The sequence below is a fragment of the Lissotriton vulgaris genome, chromosome 6, assembly GCF_964263255.1.
Source record: "Lissotriton vulgaris chromosome 6, aLisVul1.2, whole genome shotgun sequence".
Taxonomy (NCBI): Eukaryota; Metazoa; Chordata; class Amphibia; order Caudata; family Salamandridae; genus Lissotriton; species Lissotriton vulgaris.
Window position 1 is genome coordinate 37,713,835 of NC_141694.1, and position 25,670 is coordinate 37,739,504.

At 45.5% G+C, this 25,670-nt stretch overlaps 1 protein-coding gene across 1 annotated transcript in view; it reads right to left on the reverse strand.

The window, feature by feature from the left end:
- Positions 1-429: 429 nt before the first annotated feature.
- The window catches only part of ZFAND3 (zinc finger AN1-type containing 3), a 684,884-nt gene continuing 659,643 nt past the window's right edge, over positions 430-25,670 (reverse strand). The window contains exon 6 of the mRNA XM_086925892.1: positions 430-2,960. Within this exon, the coding sequence (XP_086782018.1) occupies positions 2,806-2,960 (155 nt within the window). The 3' untranslated portion in view covers positions 430-2,805. The remainder of the gene's footprint in view (positions 2,961-25,670) is intronic.

The following is a 25,670-nucleotide window of genomic DNA, read 5'->3' on the forward strand; positions in this document are numbered from 1 at the left end:
TTGTCATTGATACCACACTTTACACATAAAGCTATCAGTTAAACAGGACCACTTACAAAGATGAGAATTCAAAGGGGATTAAAAAGCTGAAAGACAGACTTTCAATTTAAAACACATGTACCTAATCTATCCAAATGGATGGGAAATAAAAACAACTCCACTTTCGACCAGATCAAACATGAGGTAAACAGCCAGTTTCTTTTCGGAACCTTTTGCACTTTATTAAGCGTGTTGGGGTAGAAGAGGAGGTGGAGGTTGTGCTGGCTTTTGTTTTCCCAGTTGTTCAACTGCTTAATTTTATTTTCAGCTGACCTCCGACAGAAAACTGTCGTGCCTCAACTTCATTGGGTAAAAACTATTTCCTCATCGGGCCCACAACATTCAAGGTAAAAGCAAAACCGGTTAGAAGAGTCAGTAATCGATTCAAACTTTAATCAGATTGGTTTAATATTTTTTCAGCACGGGGATCAAGGGTTGGAGGAAAGAATAAAGTTACAAGATTATTTTAATATTTTTACAATGTTAAACTAAAACAGTTCTAGGCTACGTGTGTAAGTAAATCTAGAACACAAAAGGGTTAAATAAGAATATTCTTTTTCTTTAAGATACAAGAACTTAAACTTTTAACAAACTTCACAGAACAGATACTGCAAAGGAACAACTCCTTGAAATCTTCTTTTATAAAGTGAATATTGTCCGTAATCCACATCAACTTATCGAGTAGTGTTCTCTCCAGTCACCTCTAAACTAACCGTGTGCTTGAAACGGGAGGACAAAAAGGGAAGCAACGGTTAACTCCACCATGAAGAAGTAAAAGTCGTTTGGCGTCCATCCATGTGTTTAAAAGAAAAAAGGAAGAAACTGGAAAAACGCTGTGATATTGTGAAGATGGCATCTAAAGTTTTTTTTTTAAAAAGTAAATTCACCTGAAGGCGGTTTTAGAACATCTTCAATTTTCTCTGCCCATAATGGGGAGAATATTTCCTGAAAAACACCCAAGGGCTAGAAATTCTGGCTGCTGATCTCAAATGGTGAACAGAAAATAAACCAAAAATATTTTTTTCAATTCTTAATAAAAATGACTCAGAGGCTGCATCCTACACTTCGATGCCTATGGCAGAAAGCTGTTGAACTAAGCAAAAATAAATTAAATTTCGAGGCCATTCATAGCAAAGGTGACATGCATTTCAAAACATGGTGGGACTGTTAGACAAAGTTTCACTTCACATAACCCTAAAGAGAAAACTACAAAGGACAGTGCTAGTTCGATAGCCAAGGAAACATTCTTCTGGCTCAAACTGAAACTTAGTGGCCACAGATAACCAATTACAACCCAACCCCAAGGAAGCACAACCTCTAAGTAAATAAGGACAACGACTCCTTAAATACTCAACATTTTGGAGATCAAAAAGATTTTTCACCACTGCCTGGAAGATCTGGAGTATATGTGATATTGCACCTTCAGATGAGACCCATTTTCCCCACCAGCATGCATCAGGTGACAAATGCTCTGTTCAATGCAAGGAAAACTCTTCTGGAAGGGCAGTTTTGGAAGTGTACCTGGAAGCCTCCTTGGCTGCACGATGAGCTCCTAAGAGGGAGATGTGCTTGGATTTTGCAATGAGGTCGCCTTGTGTGTGGCATCTACAGAGGGCAGAGTCTTGCTGCCGGGGCTTCTAGAGCCACAGATCTCAAGCAAATCCAGAAGTCCTGTAACCTGGGGGGCCTTTTCCACTGAATCGCTACATTTGTTCCTGGAGGGAATGGGTACGGCCTTTCTGTGCAAGCTCCTGAATGCATAGACACGACTAAATAGCCCTTTTTGACTATCCTGCAAACACTTGAGAGGTGAGGAGTAAACAGTCACGATGACAAGGGCTGCTTTTCCTGGTTGTTCCACAATACTGTTACTGAATTCAGTTTGCTACAAACGTCCATTTTTCCCCAGATATATATGTATCCCTACAGAGAATCAATCTGTAGAGTTCAGCCGTGGCTACTGTGCTGTTTATTAGCCTTATTTGTTCAGAGAGACCTGCACTCAGCAAAAGCCAAACACGAGCCAATCAGGTTTCGGCAGGTGGGAGCTAGGGGCTACAGTGATTAGAACAAATGTGAGAAATTGCATAACAAGTAGAAATAAATGTAGTTTACAGTTATGGGATGGCACAATTTGCTTTGTCTTAAACCATTTTCCCCATAACAACCTATGTACAATAAATATGATCTCAAGGTATCGGTAAATCCTTTGACAAGTGCACTATCCCGTCTGGTCAGACAAACCCCACCAGAGTCAGCTCGTAAAGGTAGCCATGACTAGTAGGGTCTGGGCTCAGCAGTGGTGGCTGCTGGAAGGTTACATCAACTAAGGCTGAACTGCAGGGGCGATCATTCAAGGCTCCCCTTTGGTGATTAGCCAGTTAGGATTTATAGCCATCACAGCAGTTTTCAAATTTCCTTTTTAATGAAATGCGTTTTAGAACAGACAACACTGGGAAGGAAAAGTCTGCTTCTATCGGATTTCATTAACCATAAACGTAACAGTCCCAACAAAAGAAAATTCCCCAACAAAAACAATAATCGAGGCTCCTGCGTATGGGCGACAGGCAAGAAAATCATTATTAGCCACAAGTGAATATAAGCCTCTTCCGAACCTTAGAGCGCCAGCAGAGGGCGCTACGGAATGAACTCTGATTGGCTGTAGTCTGTAACTTGCCCAGTACAGGGTGTCTGGCTGACTTCGTCCTAAATAAGGCTAACATTAGTGAACTAGGAGAAACGGCATTTGGTTGCAAGTTGTGGCACTCAGGAGCAGCCCTCCCCAATGCGCTGGCATGATCTGCCAACTTTCCGGTCCAGCTTGACCATCTTCATAATGGCTTCCTCACGGCCACGGCCCATATGGTCAAAGGTGCAGTCGTGTTGTTCTGGAAGACGATGTAACATACAGAATACATAACCTGAAGGGAGAAGCAAACAAAAAGTAAGCATTAGATACAGGCCATATCCGTCGAAGACGTAGATACTTGTGCCAATAGGAGGAATGACTATGCGTGTGCCACAGTTGACAAGAAAAAAACAAAGCAAAGTGGATTGGTTTTCTACCCTACATATACCAAGTACACAGTTTTATGTAGGTCGAGCATTAAATTACACTTTGTAATAGTGTCCTCCTGACCAGAAACCATTACTATTTAGAGTGCTGACTCTATGAAAGGTGGCAGTCTTAACATCATTTGAAGCATTTGAGTAAGTAAAAGGAAAAAAAGCTTGTATGTTGACCAAACCTGTACGAATGTTTCACATTCGGTTTATTTAAATCATACATATATATTACCTAGGTGCACTGGGTGAGGATTCGAGGACGAACCATGCCACTGGTGGTACCTGTGGGTGAGGATCCTACTAATACATCCACGAGATGCCAGGGATACACCAATTTCCCTGGGTGCAGATCCCCCACCATCTTATGGTATATTGGGACCCGATAACTGACCTCTTAGACCTTAAGAGTTAATTTCTAGGCAGGTTAACCCTCTCTAGTGTAATTACTTGTTCTATCCAGGGGGCACAGGGTTACCGATGTCTAGCTTCACTCTCTCGTGGCTATGCCTATATTTGTCCTTCACAGGTAACAGGTGAATGGGATAGCTTGTGCACTTGTCAAGTTTGTTACGAACGATTTACGATTAAAATAGGACAGACGACGACTGACATATCTGAACCAGAAACAAGGACCTAACAAGCTTAGCTCCTGAAGGCTGCGCACACCGCAGGGTCGCCCCCACTGCTGGTGTGGATTCAAGGGTTCTCCTCCGGTCCTCTCCGCGACGCGCGCAGCCATTGAGGAGACCCTCCGCTGCCTCACAACTCGGCTTACAAATTGCTCTTTTGAAGATGAAAGGAAGGCGGAGATGGTAATTTCATGGAGTTTTCGGCGGAGGTTTGGCCGCGTTTGTGTAGCAGGCCCCGGGGTGTGGCGAGGCTCGGTGGCTGGCTCCCTTCTCGCCTTTAATTGGCGCCTCATTAGAAATTAATGAAAATGGCGTCCTCTGTTCTTCCTGCTCCAGGCGCCGAGTGCTACAAAAAGGCCCATCACAATTCATAACACATTCCATTTCTAGAGCACGGGCTCTTCAGCATTATTTATGAGATGTGAATTCCTTGTCAGCAGTTAATAACCTGAGCCGAATGGAAAGGGGATGAGAAAATAAAAGATTGCATGGAGATATGTACATTTGTGAAATGATCTTTTTGACGCAGTTAAGTACTTCGTTTGAGCTTAAAGCATCTCTGCGGGGACTCCAGTGACCCCCTCCCCCCCCCCCCCCCCCCGCCTCCTTTAGGGCCGCTAAACTCGAGCTATACTGTGTGTGCCGCCTTACTAGCAACTCTGCGCAGGATGCACTGAAGGCAAGATTAGCAGCTCAGCGCCGATCGCAATGCTGGAATATTCGAAATCAAGGGGGAGGGGGGTATGAATTTATGAAGAAGTAACTTCCCTCCTGCATGTACCAGCTTTTTGGAGATCTAAATACACCACATCTTGACAAACGCAGAAGCAACGAGTCCGCCTCAAGCGTGAGAGCACACATTCCATCAATGGATTGATGGTCAGGCAGACAAAAGAAGCCTCCAGCAACCAACCAATTGAATGGCACGAAATGAAAGAAGTTGGCAAAACTATTCAAAAATGACCCGATGTAGCCTTTTCATAAATTGGAGCTACTGAAAATCCACCCGGTCTGTGAAACGCCCCACATCAGTGGTCGAAGTGGGGAAAGAAAAGTAGGGGAACTGTGGGCGGAGAATCGGAGGGCGGGAATAACCGAAGATTCAATCAGTGGGCGGAGTCAGGGGCGTGGCTAGAAATAGCAAAACATACCAATTTTTAGTACGTTTAGCATTTCACTGACCAGTTACAGCTTAGAACGTTATTTAATTAAAACAATGGATAAACATGTTTGAGGTTTAATTCAGGAAAAAGCAAACAGTCATAGGGAATACAGGTTTATGTAAAGCGTGTGAAATATAAGCAGGAACAACATGTTACCTTAATGCTTTTACTCAATGTTCAGAAATCCATGATTATTTTTTGTCTCAAACATTGAGGTCATGAATACAGGGCTCCTCCTGTACACATGTGTTAAGCAGGACTCAGAAGAGAAAGGGACTCTTCGGGAGAATCCAGACTCACGGAAACCCACAAAGGCTCCTTCATATTCATGTCGCCAGCCAGCTGCTCAATCATAATATAGCAAAAAGAACAACTGAATGCAGAACAATATCATACATTCACCCCAGTACAGAGATCTGGGCCTAAATCCATTGTTTCTTTGCTCACCATGCCATTCCAGTTTGGACCCAGCCATATGCAAATCAGTCTAGATTCTGCGCCCAATGGGAACAGTCCTGCCCCCTCCCTTCTCCTGCCCCCGTCACCGCTCCTGCCCCCGTCACTTCTCCTGTCCCCGTCACTTCTCCTGTTCCCGTCACTTCTCCTGCCCCCATCACTGCTCCGGCCCCTCACTTCTCCTGTCCCCGTCACTTCTCCTGTCCCCGTCACTTCTCCTGTCCCCGTCACTTCTCCTTCTCCCGTCACTTCTCCTTTTCCTGTCCCGTCACTTCTCCTTTTCCTGTCCCGTCACTTCTCCTTCTCCTGGTCTCGTCACTTCTCCTGCCCCGTCACTTCTCCTGCCCCGTCACTTCTCCTGCCCCGTCACTTCTCCTGCCCAGTCACTTCTCCTGCCCCGTCACTTCTCCTGCCCCGTCACTTCTCCTGCCCCGTCACTTCTCCTGCCCCGTCACTTCTCCTGCCCCGTCACTTCTCCTTCCTGCCCCGTCACTTCTCCTGCCCCGTCACTTCTCCTGTCCCGTCACTTCTCCTGTCCCGTCACTTCTCCATCTCCTGTCCGTCACTTCTTCTTCTCCTGTCCCTTCACTTTTACTATCCCTTCACTTCTCCTTTTCCTGTCCCGTCACTTCTCCTTTTCCTGTCCCGTCACTTCTCCTTCTCCTGGTCCCTTCACTTCTCCTGTCCCGTCACTTCTCCTGCCCCATCACTTCTCCTGCCCCGTCACTTCTCCTGCCCCGTCACTTCTCCTGCCCCGTCACTTCTCCTGCCCCGTCACTTCTCCTTCTCCTGTCCCGTCACTTCTCCTTCTCCTGTCCCTTCACTTTTACTATCCCTTCACTTCTCCTGTCCCTTCACTTCTGCCCCGTTCACTGTTCCTGCCCCCGTCACTTCTCCTTCTCCTGTCCCCGTCACTTCTCCTTCCCCTGTCCCTTCACTTCACTTCTCCTTCTCCTGTCCCGTCACTTCTCCTGTCCCCGTCACTTCTTCGAGTGGAAGATGGGCACATTTACTTATTTTGCTTGGTGTGCATCAGAGGTTTACTGCAAAATGGGGGACATTCTAATTTTCTGACAACTCCCTTGGTTGGATGGAGCAGTGGAGGCCTCTCTTTTAGGGAGTGCAAAGCACACTCACATCACGTGCTGCTTGCCATTATAAGTGTAGTTCAAAGTTTGGGGCATTTTGATTTTCTGGCTTCTCCTCTGAGCAGAGCCTCACACCTTAAAGGCCAGAGGATCGCAGAGGAGGGCTTAAGATCACGTTGTCCTCCAGTTAAAGGGGTCTGGTAGTTTAAAGGAAAACCCCTTCTCTTTATCAAGACCTGTATTTCGAACAATCCCCAACAATAGGCATCCCACGATGTTCCCTTGTTCAATTACGTCTGCTGGGTGTTGAGACTAATGTGATATTCCCCGGATTTCCCCTTTAATACATCACGTACCGAGCAGCAAAACACACTTATAAAAACACAGCTTAGAGCACTAAGCAAAATATATATTCCATAAAACGTATTAGAAGAAGCAAGCACCTTCGGGCACGCCTTTGACAGCCACAAGTGTTTTTACAAGTATACTGTCGATAAAAAATAGCTTGATCGGATGTAATGCTTTTCCTCGCCTCCTCCGCGTCGTGGACGTCAGGGTTGTGTTTTCCAAACAGCAGATTACACTGCCCACAGTGCACCTCTCACGCCCAAGCGGGATTGTTTTAAAGTTTTGATTACACATTGCGGACCCATCTTGTATATTTGTTGCACAACGAGCCATGGCCTGCACCCAGATACCAGAGACACCTCATGCAGATCTCACTGGCATATGCTAAAGGCAGGCAGCGGGCGGGCGCATTGTCATTCCAAAGGGGATAATCAGCCTCAATCGGAATGACAATGGGCCTGCCCTCGGTCTGTGCGAGGTCAGGGAGGGGCTGCTGCAGCCTCTGGAGGTCAACAGAGAAGTGCGAGCAGCCCCAGGAAGCTGACAAAAAAATTATCGTTTTTAGTAGGACTATTCTCTCCGTCCTGGGATGCTTATTTCAAAGAAAGAAGTAGGGGAACGGGCTGAAATTATTTTTAGAAGTAGGGGCACGCCGTGCCCACCGATCCCCCTCCACTTCTACCGCTGCCCCACATTCCAATTTGGACTTCAGCAGGGGCTCTGCTACAGCCCAAGAGCTCAGTTTAAAACGATACATTCGGTTCCGTCCTCCCACTGTACCTCTTCTGACTGATTGTGTTAAGTGTAGGGGTGCTGGACACGGCCCTGGGGATAGTGGGCACTTGGCACCTGCTGTAGGGACACAAGGCCTTCGAGGTCACACAGAGACAGACACGGACACAATGATTGCTGGTATGGACAGGAAGTCACGTGCAACCTCCGTCCCTTTATTTATAGCCTTCTGGCCACGCCTGGCCAGAAGGTGATACAAAGTGTAAGAGTGCTTCCGGGGCTCAGTGGAGACCCTCGGAGCACTAGAGCGCTACATCCCTTCCCAACTTGGTGTTTTTGTAAAATCATGAGTTCAATGTTCAACATGCAAAGTCTGCTAGCTTTCGACTCTGCTTGGGTTTTTGGTCTCAGATTGTAATGCCACCTTCCTCTCGCATAGGCATGTCCTTGATTGTCCATCGGTGGCGGCGGTGGTGGTGTTGTTTGAGGCGATTTAGAAAAGGGGGTGGTGATGAACAGAGTGTCTGAGTTAAACAGACCACTCTTACCCAGTCCAAAGATCAGGGCTTGATCCATCACCGTTATTTATCTCACTGCCCCATCCCAGCTCAGAACCTGGCTATATGCAAATCAGTCTGTCCCTGGCCCAGTGCATCATGGGAACAGGGCAGACTAAACTACCAAGCCAATTCTTCACCAGAAAGGAGACAAGCTACCGGGGACCGGTTTCTGGCATTTCAGCCTTCTTCGGCCCGGCTTGCTTGAATCCTGATGGAGCAGTGAGAAAGGGACTCATGTCTGAGTATACCCTGCCACACCTATAGTGGCCAAAAACGATTTAGAAAAGGGGGTGGTGATGAACAGAGTGTCTGAGTTAAACAGACCACTCTTACCCAGTCCAAAGATCAGGGCTTGATCCATCACCGTTATTTATCTCACTGCCCCATCCCAGCTCAGAACCTGGCTATATGCAAATCAGTCTGTCCCTGGCCCAGTGCATCATGGGAACAGGGCAGACTAAACTACCAAGCCAATTCTTCACCAGAAAGGAGACAAGCTACCGGGGACCGGTTTCTGGCATTTCAGCCTTCTTCGGCCCGGCTTGCTTGAATCCTGATGGAGCAGTGAGAAAGGGACTCATGTCTGAGTATACCCTGCCACACCTATAGTGGCCAAAAACGATTTAGAAAAGGGGGTGGTGATGAACAGAGTGTCTGAGTTAAACAGACCACTCTTACCCAGTCCAAAGATCAGGGCTTGATCCATCACCGTTATTTATCTCACTGCCCCATCCCAGCTCAGAACCTGGCTATATGCAAATCAGTCTGTCCCTGGCCCAGTGCATCATGGGAACAGGGCAGACTAAACTACCAAGCCAATTCTTCACCAGAAAGGAGACAAGCTACCGGGGACCGGTTTCTGGCATTTCAGCCTTCTTCGGCCCGGCTTGCTTGAATCCTGATGGAGCAGTGAGAAAGGGACTCATGTCTGAGTATACCCTGCCACACCTATAGTGGCCAAAAACGATTTAGAAAAGGGGGTGGTGATGAACAGAGTGTCTGAGTTAAACAGACCACTCTTACCCAGTCCAAAGATCAGGGCTTGATCCATCACCGTTATTTATCTCACTGCCCCATCCCAGCTCAGTTGTTTGAGGCGTCCTTTGGCAATGGGTTGGTTGTCTCTTCGGCTCTTTCTTCTTCTTCTCTACCCATGGATTCTTCAGGGGGTACTGTTTGTTCTTGTACCAACGGGATGTGTTTGAACCACTAAATGTTTCTGGTTACCTCTTCTCCATTCCTGCTCTGGTCTGGGCTTGGCCTGTTCTGCGCTGTTGGGCTTGCCGATAGGGTGCTTCTGTTCGGCACCTCCGTCTACGCCGTCTCTGCAGTTGGAGCTCTCGCCACCGGTGTGCCACGCAGCTTCCTGCATATGCTGCTTACCGGTGAGTGCGAGCGTCGACTCTCCTGCGGGCCAGTTCCGATTCTCCCGGGTGCCAGTTCCTGCACCGCAGATTGTCGCATCTGTGGTGCAGCGACTGGGGCGGAGGGCGTTTCTCGTTCAGAGCGAGTAATGTGATCCCACCCTCGTCGCCAGTATAGGGGTGCTGGACACGGCCCTGGGAAGAGTGGGCACTTGGTACCTGCTGTAGGGGACACAAGGCCTTTGAGGTCACACAGAGACAGACACGGACACAATGATTGCTGGTATGGACAGGAAGTCATGTGCAACCTGTGTCTATTTATAGCCTTCTGGCCACGCCTGGCCAGAAGGTGATACAAAGTGTAAGAGTGCTTCCGGGGCTCAGTGGAGACCCTCAGAGCACTAGAGCGCTACATTAAGCAGTAGTACTGTTTAGTGCTTTCAAACTAAACATACAAGTGCAGGCACTGACTCTTCAGAGTACCTGTCTACCCCTGAGAATGAAATGAAAATGGGATTTATAAAGCGCATGGCTGCCCGTAAGCGTTCCAGCGCTGGTGAAAGAGGCAGTAGAGGAGAAAGGAATAAAGAATTAGGGGAACAGCCATGTTTTCAGACGTTTCCGAAAGGTGAGGAGGTTAGGTTCGGCGTGCAAAATGAGGGGCAATGCATTCCACAGCTTGGGGGCGATATAGGAGAAGAGACGACCTCCTGTGCGGGCCTTTTTGATCCTGGGAATGTGAGCCAGATGCAGGTGTGCTGAACGGAGATTTCTGGATACTTCGTGGCGTCTAATCAAACTTTCCAGGATCTTGGGCCCCTATCCATGCAAAATTTTATGGGTCGTACAGAGAGATTCAAAATGTATTCGCTCTTGAATAGGCAGTCAGTGGAGCAATCTAAGGACGGTGTGGCCAAACTCCTCCTGTTGGTGCCAGAGAGAAGTCTGGCTGCAGAGTTTTGTACCACCTGGAACATCTACCTCTAGGCAAAGGGGTCCGCCGATTCCGTGTCCTTTTGAAGGGTGAGGCAAGCGTCAGGCGCAACACTAGCCCGCCGACCTCACTCACCCAAGATGGCGACCGTGGGAAGAGCGCCCACGAGAGGGATCACGCGTCCAGGTAAGCCCAAAATCGGCCGCCTGGGAGTGATTAAGCCTCGGGGAGAACAGTTGGGGGAGGTAGGGCTGGAATGTATAATTTTCAATAAAATTGCATTCGAGTCATAAAGACGATTCTGCGCTAAATGAGTTTCCCCAGTTTTATAAATGGGCAGTAAGTCACACACAATGCCGGTACTCTCTCATTAAATGTATTGTACCAGTGCTGAGAAGTGCAGGTACTCCGTACAAGGCAATACCTGCCCATTTTTTAAAGCACTGGTACTGTTCCAGCACAAAGGGGTAAATAGTGGGTCTAGTTATGACGCTGCGGAAAACATGGTGTGCTGAGTCAGATATGCAGAAAGATAGCTCTGTATCAAACCATGGGTATTTGATACTAAAGCTCTGGTGACACTTTGGGCCTCACGGGCACTTGCCAATTTTTGTTGCTTCTATATCTATCTGTCTGTCTATCTATCTGCCGGGTCTGGTGGCTCAGTGGGCTAATACATCCACTGCAGGGGCCTATGTTCGACCTCATGGTCACAGGTTCAAATCCCGGCGGGTCCACTCAGCCTTTCATCTATTTGAGATCGATAAAATGAGTACCATCGAGTTGGGTAACAACAAACATCTGTTATTCAGCGCCAAGATGCTCTGTCAGGGGTGAACATGCGCTTTACAAATACACAGGTTATGTTATGTCTGTCTAATCGGTGGTCGCAAGTAGGTAGTCCTAGTTAGGACCTAGTTCCCATAGATGAAGCGTTTATTTTACAACTTAGGCATCATTTGACGAATCTTCACAACATTTTTAAAAACTACTACGCCAATCACTTCAGCTGCTGTCTCGAAAGTTTTGGTGTGATACATCAAGCAGGGGCAGAGAAGAAAGAGGGTACCAAAAACATTTTCCCCAAGCAATTTCCTATACCGATTTTAGACACTACAACAGCCTGAACCGCTGAATGGAATTACAACAAATTTGGCAGAATGCTAGATTTTAGTCCAAAAAGATCTCCTGTGATTTGGTGTAAATCTGTCGGGTAGTTTTGGAATTATTAATGATAAAAGAATTATAGATATCTAGGGACATAGACCCTCCGCAGATCAGACAGATCTCATTGTGGGATCTGATTGACTGCCACCACTTCAACCAGGAAGTGGTGACAGCCATCCTGGGACTCGACCAAGTCCCAAGAAAAAAACACAAATAACCCATAATGGTGCAGGGTAGGAATACTCTGATGCCCTAGGCCTGGTGGTGGGATCCCATAGGGACCCCGCGTGGGGAGGGGGCAAAAATGTTTTTTTTTTCTATTATGCAACACATTTGTGGAGAATTTGCAGCAAAACTGAAAGGGAAAAAAAGCGTGGTCTACCTTGCTTGCTTTTCTTTGCCCCCCGGGTGGGCCAAGTACTGGGTGAGAAATACTTTTTACATTGAGGGTGGACACACGTGGGCCCATTTAACCAGCCTATTTTTGGCACCGGGTGCCCCATCCCCCGCCCATGCATACGAAAGAGAAGGGGGGGGGGGGAGCAGCCACCTCCTGGAGCCATTAACAGCCCTGGGGACCCCACCCAATAGAGGGCTGCTTGAGGGGAAAGGGTTCCACAGTTTCGGAGTTAGCCTTCTGCTAGGCTAAATTATAGTACTTCAGTTCTGAAGAGGCTTTCAGCACTGATTGTTTCTTTGCCAAATGTTTCTTGTTCGATGTACTTTGTTTCAGTGCCAGGGCTCTCGATTCAGAGTCTCGACTCGAGGTCGATGTGCTTTTTGCATCGCTGGGGCTAGGCGTTTCCAGTACAGCTGTTCTGTGCCAACCCTGGCTTGAAGGCAGTGGTGGCCTGTGCGAGGGCTTCGGTCCTTCTAAACCAGACTGCCTATCCTTTGGGATGTTTTGTTGACTCTGGTCGCAATGGATGGGATTTCAAGTTTAGACCCAGAACTGTCACTGAGCGAGAAGGAGCACTTGTCCGCTGCCGAGTGTATGCCTTGTGGTGTTACTCTTGAGATAAAAATATGTCATTGAAGGTGCGTCTTGTGAGCTGATCGCGCAGCGGAAGCACTTACAGTTCTTACAGATGGATTCTTGATGATCCGGAGAAAGGCACAAGTTACACACCAGGTATTGCCCAGTGTGTGGGATCGTAGTGTAGCAGCGTGGGCAAAAACAAAAGGGTGTCTATTCCATCACCAGATGGGCATGGCCTGAACGGAATTTGGAGAAGGTGGCTCTGCCCCTCCAGGCCTCGGTTGGCTGGAAGGAGTCGATGGGCGACCAATGTAAGCTATAAATAATCACGATCGATAATACCAACGGTACAGGACTAAATGCTAGTTTTTTGACAATGTCGAGATGGAGCAGAGGAGTCCACAACTGAACCCAAAAACCCAACTGAATACAAAAAAAACAACCAATCTAACAATGGAGTTGAGGACCATGCGCATAAACATATAAGAGAAGGAGTCACCATACCTCGTGACTCGAAAGACTTCTTAAAAAAAAAAACCTTACATACTTCTAAGTCCAACTCTAGATAGCGGACTTATGCTAAGTATGTGCTCAAGCTAGCTCCAGCTTGATTGACGGTAGGCCAGAAGCAGGCAGGGTGAGGGGGAAGAATGGGGTAGGGTTGGGGCGGAATAGTTTGGGGGCGTGGGGAGGGAGGGAGGCTTCGGGTTGGCCACAGGGTTGGTAGACACTTTGGCATCACACACTCAAAAGTCAGGTGGATTCTCAATTTGGTTTCATTTTACCTCAAGAACGGGGAGTGCTACAGCAGTTGGGGGGTCATAGGGACTGTCCATAGTCCTTGCAAGGTTACTTCATAGCATTGTCATGGGAAGGTCAGGGAGATGCATGCACCAGGGGACCAAAATATGGCCCAATTGCCAAGGCCCATCACCGAAAGGATGTCGGGGGTATCCCTCGTGACGTCTGACTCTGGCATGTTTGTTTTTAGGGCTCAACTTACTAGTTGGTGTTGTGGAGCAGGTAAGTTCACCCTGCAGAAAGTGTCTGTGCCCTGACTTGTGATGAACAGCCCCCAAATAAATTAGCGGATGCTGAAAGGGCCTGTCTGCTGGTAACCAGGGTCTCATGTATTTATTTTAATTTCCATGAATTCTGCTCGTTAGAGGAGTTGATAGTTTGCAGCAGTGTTTGTTTCCTAAATAATAAGTGGTATGTGATGCTCAGTTAACCTGTTTTTATGCATACAGCCTGAGATTTTCTCACATCCATCACTGGTTGGTTCAGACTGAGTTTCTCAAGGAGAAGTGGGAAGGTTTCGGTGTTGTGAATTGGGAACTGGATATTTGGTGTCCACACTGTACATCTGGCGGGGAGGGATCCCTCGTGTATTGTAAGCAAGCGATAATCCAATTCTTTTTTGACATCTACCGTAATGCTTGGATAAAGCTAAAAACATGCACAATTGTCTGCTTCAAGTTGAATGATCTATGACAGAAAACCATTTAAAAATAAATGGCAGAAAAACTGAAATGTAGGCATCTTTCAGAATCCTTCCATGCCCAAACTCTCCTTCCTGGCCTGCCAGCTTGGCTGCTAAACCTACACCCTTAAATTGTGTTAACATTTTAGGTGTTAAATAAGATTGTTGCATATGTCCGTCTTTTGTAAAGTACTTTGATTCCCAGCTTTATATTCTGTCGTAGATCCCATTTCTTTTTTCCTCATGCTCAGTAAGTTCCAAATGTAATGCATTTATATAGGCAAAATTAGACTGCTGCAATGCTGTCTATCTCGCTCTATTTGCTAAATTGGTGAAAAACGTTCACCTTGTGCAAACTTCAATTTTAAGAAGTCAAAATTCACTTCAACTCCTTTGATCTTGCTCCATTGGCGCCCAGTCCCTATGATGATGATCTATATATCTTTGTACTTAGTACACACACTTCATTATGCTGAACAGTTCTTTTCTTTCTAACAAAGGTCAGTGTTCTATCCCAAAGAGGGATTTAAGGTTTAGTACCTTGTCACTTGTTTATGTTCTGACTTTTAAACGTACTACTTTGGGAGGAAGTAGAAGCGGTGAATCCTTGGAATTTGCTTCCACTAGATCTCTTTGCTCCAATCCCTCGTCACTGAATATCCGATAGCCGCTAAAGATCTGATTATACCATTCTTTGTAACTGCTTTCTTAGATGTCTATGATTTATTTGCCGAAGGACTTTTGCATTTGGGTCAATATTACTTCGGGATTATGTCTGCGCTAAAAACAAAAATCAAAATTACAAACGCTGGTCTGGTCTTTTAGGAGGCAGAAAAGGCTTAGCCCAAGCGGTAAGTTTAGTGTTCTGTACATTTATTGCTTTTATTAGGTTGCTTTCAAGAGTCTTCCAGTAAAGAACAAATCGTTCAACTGGGCAGCATAGCAAGCCCAAGTAGTTGTGCAAAAGCTTGTTTAAGTCTGCCATAAAGTCTTCAGACAGCTGCAAAGACCCATCCAAATTACCAAATCACTAGAAACAAAGAAGAGGGGTTTGAATGCAGCACTGCTATTTAGAAGATTTAACAGACTGAATTGGGCATGCAGCCTGCGAAAAACGGGGTGTTGAAATTATGAACAGATTAGAATAACTTGGTTGATGATCCCATGAGTTGGTTGCTAAAATCACCGTCATTGCAGTTGACTAGCAGAATTTTAGAGAATAAGAACTCCTCAAACGAGCTTTTCAAAATTGTAAAAGAGCTCTGCAGTCCTGCCAATCTCTCATCCAATTTGACTCCCTCTCAAACAGGCTGCGACAAAATGAATAACTTCTTTTGCGAAAAAATAGACAAGATCTATTCATCCTTCTCTAAACCCAAAACAGGCAGCCGGATGGATCACGAGTCCTCCTCCCCTCAAGCCTGCTGCACTAGCTTTAGCCCTTACTCCGAAGAGGAAGTAGGCAACGCAATGCTCGAAATCAAATCTGGCTCCCCCTTGGACCCCTGCCCTCATCATATTTTCCGGCAGCTCATTCCCCTGATCTGTCCTGCAGTGACTCAGGTATTAAATCATTCGTTAGATGCTGCAGAGTTCCCATCCAGCTGGAAGATCGCCACAGTCACTCCCCTCATAAAAAAAGCTGGTTTAGATATTAACAATCCGGCCAACTATAGACCCATATCCCAACTTCCTTACCTGTCGAAAGTCCTAGAGAAACTGGTCAACAGACAACTGGCCAGCTTTCTCGAGGCAAACAACCTACTGGACATCACACAGACGGGTTTCAGGGCCAATAACAGCACGGAGACAACTCTCCTGGCAGTGCTGGATCACATCAGGATGCACGTTGATCAGGGAAAGACAGTTGCCCTGATATTGTTGGATCTCTCAGCGGCTTTCGACACCGTCCCCCACCACCTGCTCCTGGAAACCCTAGCATCTAAAGGTATCAGGGACAAAGCACTGGGCTGGCTGCGGTCCTTCCTATCGGAGAGATCACAATCAGTACGCATGGGTAAGTTCTCGTCCCCATGCCGGAACATCAAATACGGGGTCCCACAAGGGGCCTCACTAAGCCCAACTTTGTTTAATATTTTTGTTTCATCCCTGGCGGGAATAGGCAGAAAGTGGGGTGTGGAAATCTGTTCCTATGCCGACGACACCCAACTCACTGTCATCCTGGATGAAAAAAACAATCCCAAAGAAAGGCTACTTAACTGTCTTGCTGAACTGGCCGAATGGATGCACCAGCATGGTCTAAAACTCAATGCAGATAAATCCGAGATACTTCTGTTCGGAAATCACACCCAGCTGTGGAATGACAGCTGGTGGCCAAAAGCGCTGGGCATTCCACCTGCCCCGTCACAAACAGCAAGGAACCTTGGAATAACCATAGATACTGCCCTATCCATGAAGACTCATGTAGCTGCCATATGCGGAAAAGGCTTCGCAATCCTAAAAATGCTTAAGAGAGTAGGCTGGACTACGGAAACTCCCTGTTTGAAGGCATGGCCGAGCATCTTTTTACCAAGCTCCAAATGGTGCAGAAAGCAGCAGCCAAGGCCATTTGCATGAAAAGGAAATACGACTCGGCCAAGAGCTGTTTGCGTTACCTCCACTGGCTACCAATGAAGCAAAGAGCATCTTTTAAAATGATGTGCATTACTCATAGAGCACTGCACAAAACTGGTCCCCTCATCCTTAGAAATAGGATTCAGTTTTATGCTCCCACTCGGAACCTCCGCTCTCAACTCTTGGCTCGTGCAAAAACCTGCCGGGTAAAGTGAGCTAGGATGGGCGAGCGCGCTTTCTCCCATATCGCTGCTGCCAAATGGAACGAACTACCCACAGCCCTTCGACTCACAGAATGCCACCTGGCATTTAGGAAACAGCTAAAATCTTTCCTCTTCCCCCATCCTGAATAAATCTAACTGGGCTCTCACCCACGTCACATGCACATTAGCAAGCATAGCGCCGTGATATCCTACCCTGGATGATTGTTAGCGCTCTACAAGAAAATTAAATTCATCTTGAGAATAATGAAAGGAAGCAGTGTTAGAGGCACTCCATCACTTCCGGTTGAATGATACAAGATTTACTGCAATAAATGCCTGGGCTACCAGAAACACTAGGCTCCGCGTTACACTACGTTCAGACCCAGACCGCCTGGTCGACCTGTGTGGTGACCTTCAGTTGGGTAACTGTTCAATAAAGAAAAAGTTAAATAAACGTTGGTTGGTATCTTTGGGTAAGTTCAAGTTTACGGTCTATTTAACAGACACCAGGCTATGCCTTAACACAGTCTGAACAACAAATGCATCTTTACAACGTATTCCTTTACCACACCAGTCGGTACAACGATTTGCCTTAACCCCTTCAGTGCTCATGACAAGGTCAACTCGTCATGGGTTTTACCTGCCCTGTGCTTATGACGAGTTTTGATTCAGAAAAGGGGGTGGTGATGAACAGAGTGTCTGAATTAAGCAGACCACTCTTACCCAGTCCAAAGATCAGGGCTTGATCCATCACCGTTATTTATCTCACTGCACCATCCCAGTTCAGAACCTGGCTATATGCAAATCAGTCTGTCCCTGGCCCAGTGCATCATGGGAACAGGGCAGACTAAACTACCAAGCCAATTCTTCACCAGAAAGGAGACAAGCTACCGGGGACCAGTTTCTGGCATTTCAGCCATCGTCGGCCCGGCTTGCTTGAATCCTGATGGTGCAGTGAGAAAGACTCATGTCTGAGTATACCCTGCCACACCTATAGTGGCCAAAAACGATTCAGAAAAGGGGGTGGTGATGAACAGAGTGTCTGAATTAAGCAGACCACTCTTACCCAGTCCAAAGATCAGGGCTTGATCCATCACCGTTATTTATCTCACTGCACCATCCCAGTTTAGAACCTGGCTATATGCAAATCAGTCTGTCCCTGGCCCAGTGCATCATGGGAACAGGGCAGACTAAACTACTAAGCCAATTCTTCACCAGAAAGGAGACAAGCTATGACGAGTTTTGACCTTGTCATGAACAATGGTATATATCACTTTCCAGCGCACAGCGGGAAAACCCCTTAGCAGCCAAGGTGTTAAGGAAAGTGTTGTTGAACGGATGTTAGACGTTAAGTCCTATACTTTCCCTACTGTTGCACAGACTAGAGTTGGAATAGTAGGTTACACTATTCCAAAATCCAGCGCTTACCCTAAGGAAAGTTGTTATAACAACTTGCTTGGTAAAGGAATGCGTTGTAAAGACGCATTTGTGGTTCAGAACATGTTGAGACAGCTGTGGTAAATGCCTGTGTGATTCCGACATACAACCCATTGAAGATGGTGGGAAAATGATTAATGCATGGAGGTAGATCCCTTTGATTGCAAGGTCCCTGACTAAGGAACAGTCAGAGTCCAAAATTGAAAGCAGATCCCCAACTTTAAATGTCCTTTTTTTTAAGAACATCTCTGAAACCAGAGCTATCCAGGCTGATACATGGATCAGCTGTGTAGGTGATGAACAAGGAATATTGGATCCAGTTGGATCCCCCATTGCTTCAATTGCTCATCACCATCTTTTCTAGTGCACAAAAGTAACCATAAGATGATAAAATAGCACTTTACAAGAATCATAAATAAACTAATTGCAACATTCTCTTATAAAGTGTGCACCCCAAATCTACGTAAAATCCCCACCAGACACTATTTAGAGGTTGAGAGGGAGGAAAAAAGAGGGAGAACGAGAAGAGATTGACAGTCACAATCTGTAGCCTACTTCTGCTGAAGTCCTTCGGGCCCAAGTACTAGGCTTTTAGGCAGGTAGTTGGCAGAAATTAAAATCCTTCCCATAGCAAAGATGATACATCAAATCTAAGCAAGGGGAGTGCACTTTGATTATTTGTCCAAGAATGAGCAGAGAAGTAGAAATGCTTGAAGGACATTGGTTTGAGCGTTTCAAGTAGAACATTGTGTTGGGGAAATTACAACATTCCCGAACAAAACGAATCCTCTCTTTACAGAATGATGCTGTGGGCCACTGAGAGGGTTTTAGGGAAACAAATATTTTCCATGTATTTAGCTGTCCGAGTTCTCAATGAATCTACCATCAACATAAAGAACTGACTGTGAGCAGTGAAATAAGACCATCTTCAGCACTGGAGTGCATCTTGCTCACACAGTATGAGGCTTTTGCTAGGTCTGACCACGCCGAGATCAACTATCTAAAAGAGCATCCCTTATTACTCCGATATCAGTGTGGGGATCACCTGCTGTGAAAACATTGTCCTCAAACTGGGAAGAAAGTAAGAAACGAGGAAGGTAGTGGTTGTCGAAAGTGGGAATAAAGAATAAATTGCCCCAAATAAAGTAACTGTCAAAATGTATGAGTTAGATAGTGTAGTTGAAGAATCAACTAGAGGGGTGAATGATCATATGAAAAAAAAATCTATGCCTTATTGAAAAATGATACATTAATTTATGAGAACAAAATCACGTCCTTATTAACAAATTCGCCCGTTTTGAATGCCACATCAACCACGACTTGTGAATATGTAGTCAGTCAAGTCCTGAGACCTAGGCCCGGTTTTACTGATGGATAGGTCACAGGTGGGATGGCACATAGCCAGCAGACAAACAGGAAACCTTAGATAAATCCCACAGATAGACGCTGCAAGATTTCTATGGTCAAGGGAGATTAGCCCCAATAAAGAACACATGGCCAGAGCGGGTATGCGTGCTCTTAAAACACAATAAAGCCAGATGGCACATGAGTTAGGAACATATACCCAATCAGGACAGCACATGCAGTGATCACGCGCTCCCCATGCCTGACATCTAGACATGTTAACCATTGGCCACATTGTGTCCATGCAAGGTCACCTGTGTTTACCATTAGACAATTCATTTATGACTTCAAAGGCAGCAATCTACATTTCTCACCAGATATGGATCACCAGAAACCTTTATCACCTATGATAAACTCTATAAAAAAAGACCACAGAACGATTGTAAAATGAGACAGTCCCCAGATCCTGTGCCTCTAAGTGTTCTCCCGCCCGCTATGTTTAATAAACAAACTGTTCCCGTTTTGCCAAACCCCTTTTGTTTTTTCGAGCTACTTGTGTTCACAAAACAAGTGGCAGAACCTGGACCGGAACTACGTTGGACCAGGTGTTACCTCGTAAGTCCCATGTCAATCAATATACTAGTCAGATAGATGGAAAATGATGGGAGGGACAACTGATTTAGGAACAATAGTAGCTCATCTGTAGGCACACACATTGCAGGTGAAGGGTTCTATCACACCAGAACTACTAGGGCTACATGTGGTGACTTTGGACCTCAAATCATGCGTTGCATCACGATTTTCCATAGGCCTGCATGGGCTTGATGGCCAAGTATTAACTTGGCAAGGACATAGAAGGTATACATCTAGATTTGGCTGACCTTAGAGGCAGATCCTCCACAAACACAAGAATCAATCAGTATTTGTATTGCATGCTTATCACCACAGGGGTATCCAAGCGCTGCAAGGGTGATGCCAGAGAAGGAAGGTCTAAGAGGCTAGAATGTCAAACTCCATGGCCACTTAGAAGAATTGGAAAATTGACTGAGATATCGGAATATCTGTATTAAAGAGGACTCAGTTGGAGCAGAATACCCAACATAGAAACATACACACAGACTAGTCAACTTTTAGCAGGACAACAAAGACAGATACCTGACAAATTCAACAGTGCCCACCCACCTTCCAGGCACAACAGCCTCTCTAACATCCTCACCTTTGTGAGGGAGGAGATAATGTCAAGAGCAGGATAAAGAGTACTATTACTTTTGGAAAGGAGTTAGATTTGTGTTTTCCAAGACCTTTCAGCAGTCATGCTTCTTAAAAGGAGGGCTTTTTGCCAGGTTACGAAATTTTTGAGGGATAAACAGTTATAGATGAAGCCACCCTTTCCATCTGGTCTACCAATGGAAACATCTGGAAGGCAAGCGTATTCTGGGTCTGGTGGAAAATGAACAACCACCCAGGCTAAGCAGTCTCAAAGCAAACTCCAAGATAGGTCAATGGATTCCCATCTTCAACATGGGCGGATGTCACAAGCCAAATGAAAAGGAGATCGTGCAAGCAAGGAAATCCTTAAATCACAAACTGAAGGACATCCCATGTTCAGGGCACACCTCACTGGAAGGACCTGAACCAGAACCCCAATGATCACACAAGAACTCTTCTCAGTAAACAGTTAGGAACCATAGGAAACGATGAGGGGAACTACGGGTCCCTGGGGCAAGGTGAAGACGGGGAAGTTCCGTGATTGGGCCATAGGGGGTTGAGCTTAAACCCTCGCTCAGAGTTTACCGAGGAAAGGTGGGGAGGAAATTGAAGGGAATACAACCTGGTTAGTAAGTTTTCAGAGGCAAAATGTGTGGTCTGGCCACACAAAGAAAGGCAGAATAGCCATCTTCTTGTTTAGCTCATTAAGGGGTAAGGTCCAGAAGACATTCCTGAAGAGAGAGGGTGGAATCCTGGCATTATCAATATCACTGGGAGAATTTATCTTTACAATATTTAAAATGCACAGCCCAAATGAGGACCAGTAAACATTTCTGACGCACAGAATTTCAGCGTTTTAGATCCCCAGAAAGAGGTGATAATAGGAGATCTCAGTTTAGTAATGGACCACTCAATTGACTGATCTGCCTTCTGAACAGGCCTATCACGAGCTCTATTGTACGAGTGGGGTAGAGACTTGAGAGATTACACTTACTATTCCACATAAACACAAGATCTACGCAAAACTGAATCACTTCTTAGTGTCCTCACAGCTGGCACAGAAAACTACTGATGGGGATATGGAGCCCACTGCACTCTCCGATCATGCCCTTATACCTATTTGCATTGCTATATCTTGGGAATCACCAATGCTAAACATGTGAAGACTAAGCAATGCACGAATCTGCTCACAGCATTGAACAGACATACAGACCCCAATCACTCACTAGACAGCACATAACTATAAATAGGATGTTAACCTAGAGACCCTATCAGAAACACTAAAGTGTGTGTGGTCTTGGAAACTTGTATTTATATATCAGCCAAATCAAACATAACAAGGAGAGAAAAATGTGACAACCTAATTCCCAACTTAAAGAACTGTAAGCACCACACAAAAGGCCAAGTACAATTAAAATCTGGCATAAACTGATGGTGGTAAAAGCACAAGACAAAATGGTTGATACAGGTAAAGCATAGCATACCCTCCTATGGGCAAACCAGATATTACAGATGACTTGCAAACTCAGAGTGTTCTTAATTTTTATATTTATATATTTTATTTGTATAGAACTAGGGTAAATGGAAAAAGAGTGGCAGCCATAAGGGGAAGGGGAGGAAGGGTTGAGATCATGTCAAAGACCAGGATGTAGCTCACCAGTTACGGAATTCCTTCGGTGCATTACATACAGCTGAACCCATACCCAGAAAATTCAATCGAATATCTTAATTACAGCACAGTCTTCCTCAGCCAGACATCAAGTCCCTAGACTATGCAATGAAAACTGATGGTTATTTCTGGTAGGGCGGACCTAAAAGAGAAAAAACTGCCAATTGTGATGGCTTGACACCATTATTCCATAGAACCTTTTGTCAGGAGATTGTCCCCGTCTTAGTAGAGTTTTGTTTTTCATAGCTTTGCTCAGATGGGATCTTTTACGCAGTCAATGTTAGAGGCCTCTATCTCAGTAATTCCGAATCCAGGAAAAGACACTGTTCAAAGAACTTGTAACACTGTCTTACTACTCACAATGGGTGTTGAGAAGGCATTTGATGTGTGCAATGGCCATACCATAATGAAGATCTGATGGAGAAAGGTTTGAGCATGGTTCAATTGTAGTTATAGCTCCCTGATAGCAAGAGTCTAAGTGAATGGTATATGGTTGCTCCATATGATCATCCGGACACAGGGGTGCCTCCTCTTGCCTCTGAAACACTCAATATGTATACATATAATGTGCTGGCCTCTCGGATAGACCCAGTGAAAACACTCTCCATGCTGCTTGAGGAAACGAAAGTGCAAGGCTGCCCCAGTGTTGAGTATTAACCTCCAAACATCATGCGAGCTAAGCATTGATCTGTGACAGGATCAACAAGAATTAATCTGGAAATTAAATCCACTTCAGTGGAACCCCATAGGGGTTACATTCTTGGGGCTAAGCATAGCACACCCCTTGCATGCTACGTTCAGCTACAGCTACACTGTTCTACTCTCCCCTATTAAAAAGATACTAATATCTGGCACAAGATGGGCCTCTCATGGTTACGTCGCATAGCTACAGTGAAGTTAACCATCCTGCCCAAGATCCTTTGTTTAATTAATTCCTTCCACTTCAAGCTCCACAACTCATGCTGGGAAAACAGAAGACAACATTGAAAAGTTTGGACTGGGAAAAAGCAAAGTATGACTAGAATTCGAGCTTGTAGGCACTCAGATGAAGGGGCTGGGCATCCTGCATGTGACCATATACTAGCAAGGGGCTCAATTCAGTACATGGTCGAGTGGTGCAGAAAGGAAATGGAGAAACACTCGTATTTCACCCACCAAGATAAGGTAGACATCCACATCTGGAAGATAACTTATTCACCCAAGTGCCATTGCTCTTCGGGACTGTACTATTCACCAATAAACTGTTTGGGATACAGTTGGAACCTGGTAGGAGCCAACCACCTTTCCTTTCTTGCCTACAACGACTGGGGAAGACTATGACCTCTGGAGAGACCAGGGATGCCAGTGTGAAGTGATCCTATTTTAAACTAATCGATCAAAGCATCTGAACAAGCTGAAAAGGAACTGAATGCCCATGAGGCTGAGAAGATGCACTATCTACAAATTGGCACTGGGTGTCACTTAGGGAAGTTAGGCTCCTTACATCCAGGTAGCTAACTTATTTAGAGAAGTTACTGTTGGCGAAAAAGGAGGATCGGCAGCTTTTCTCAGAGCTATATAAGAGACTTTTGCAATCACAAGAAGCCAGACATCATGGGAGAAGGAAATATGAAGACTAAATGCCCAAGAAGAATGGGGAGACATTTGTCGGACTGTCAGCCCACTGGATGCACAATAGGGAACTTCTCACGAAAATTACATCTCATTGGTACCACACACCCCAGCGAAAATACATAATTTAGACCCTAATACATCTGAGCTATGTTGAAGAAACTGCAGGGCAATTTGTTGTGGAACTGCCTGTAAGTAACAAACTACTGGAAACAGGTGTGTGACAGACACATACAACATTGTAGGCGCACAAATGCCCATATTTCCAGCATATGGAATATGCTACTTACCAGTATGCATCTGTTCTTGGCATAGAGGGCTGCAGAGTGGTACATTATGAATAGATCGCCATCTGGTGTTGGGCTCGGATGATTGCACTTTGTTTTTCTCTTGGAGAGTCTTTTGTATCTTGGTGACTCCTCCCTTAGTTGGTAGTGCGCATGGGCATCGGCTCCATCCTTAGATTGTTTTGCCATAGTAGGGTTAGATGGAGTAGTATAGTAGAATACAGATAAGAGTGCCCATGTAAGTGTATCTAAATAAGATAGTGTTGGAACAGACACAGGTTTCCGGGGAGGCTGGGAGGGCATGTACCACTCTGCAGCCCTCTATGCCAAGAACAGATGCATACTGGTAAGTAGCATATTCCGTTCGAGGCATATGGGCTGCAGATGGTACATTATGAATAGACTATACAGCAGTTCTCTCCCTAGCGGTGGTCGCCCGTGTCTGTTGCAACTGTCTGAAACAATGTTTTTAATACTGCTTGTCCCACTCTAGCTTGTTGTGTTGTGTGCACATCTACACAATAGTGTTTTGTGAAAGTGTGCGGTGTAACCCAGGTAGCCGCTTTGCATATGTCATCTAGTGGAATGTTTCCCAGAAATGCCATAGATGCCCCTAGTTTACGTGTAGAGTGAGCTCTAGGAGGAACAGTTAATGTTCTCTTTGCTTTTAAGTAGCATATTTGAATGCATTTTACAATCCACCTGGCAATGCCCGCTTTGGAGATGGGATTGCCTTTATGTGTGGGAGAAAACGCAACAAATAGCTGTTTTGTCTTTCTGAAAGTTTGTGTTCTCTCTATATAGTACAATATGGCCCTCCTAACATCCAGTGTATGCAGGGCTCTTTCCGCTACTGTTTGTGGTTTTGGAAAGAAAACCGGTAATTCCACTGACTGATTGATGTGGAATGCTGAAATAACCTTTGGTAAGAATTTTGGGTTTGTTCTAAGAACCACTTTATTTTGGTGTAGCTGCATAAATGGTTCCTGAATCGTAAAAGCCTGCAGTTCACTTACTCTTCTAAGTGACGTGATAGCTATGAGGAAGGCCACCTTCCATGTGAGGAATTGTATTTCACACCTATGCATAGGTTCAAAGGGTGGCCCCATTAGTCTGGTAAGCACTATGTTGAGATTCCAGACTGGGGAAGGTGGTCTTCTTGGTGGAATGACTCTTTTGAGTCCTTCCATGAAAGCTTTAATTGCTGGTACTTTAAACAATGACAGGTGTTGTCTGTTTTGTAGGTACGCCGCTATGGCTGCTAGATGAACCCTAATAGATGTATATGCTAGATTACATTGTTGTAAGTGTAATAAGTAGCAAATGAT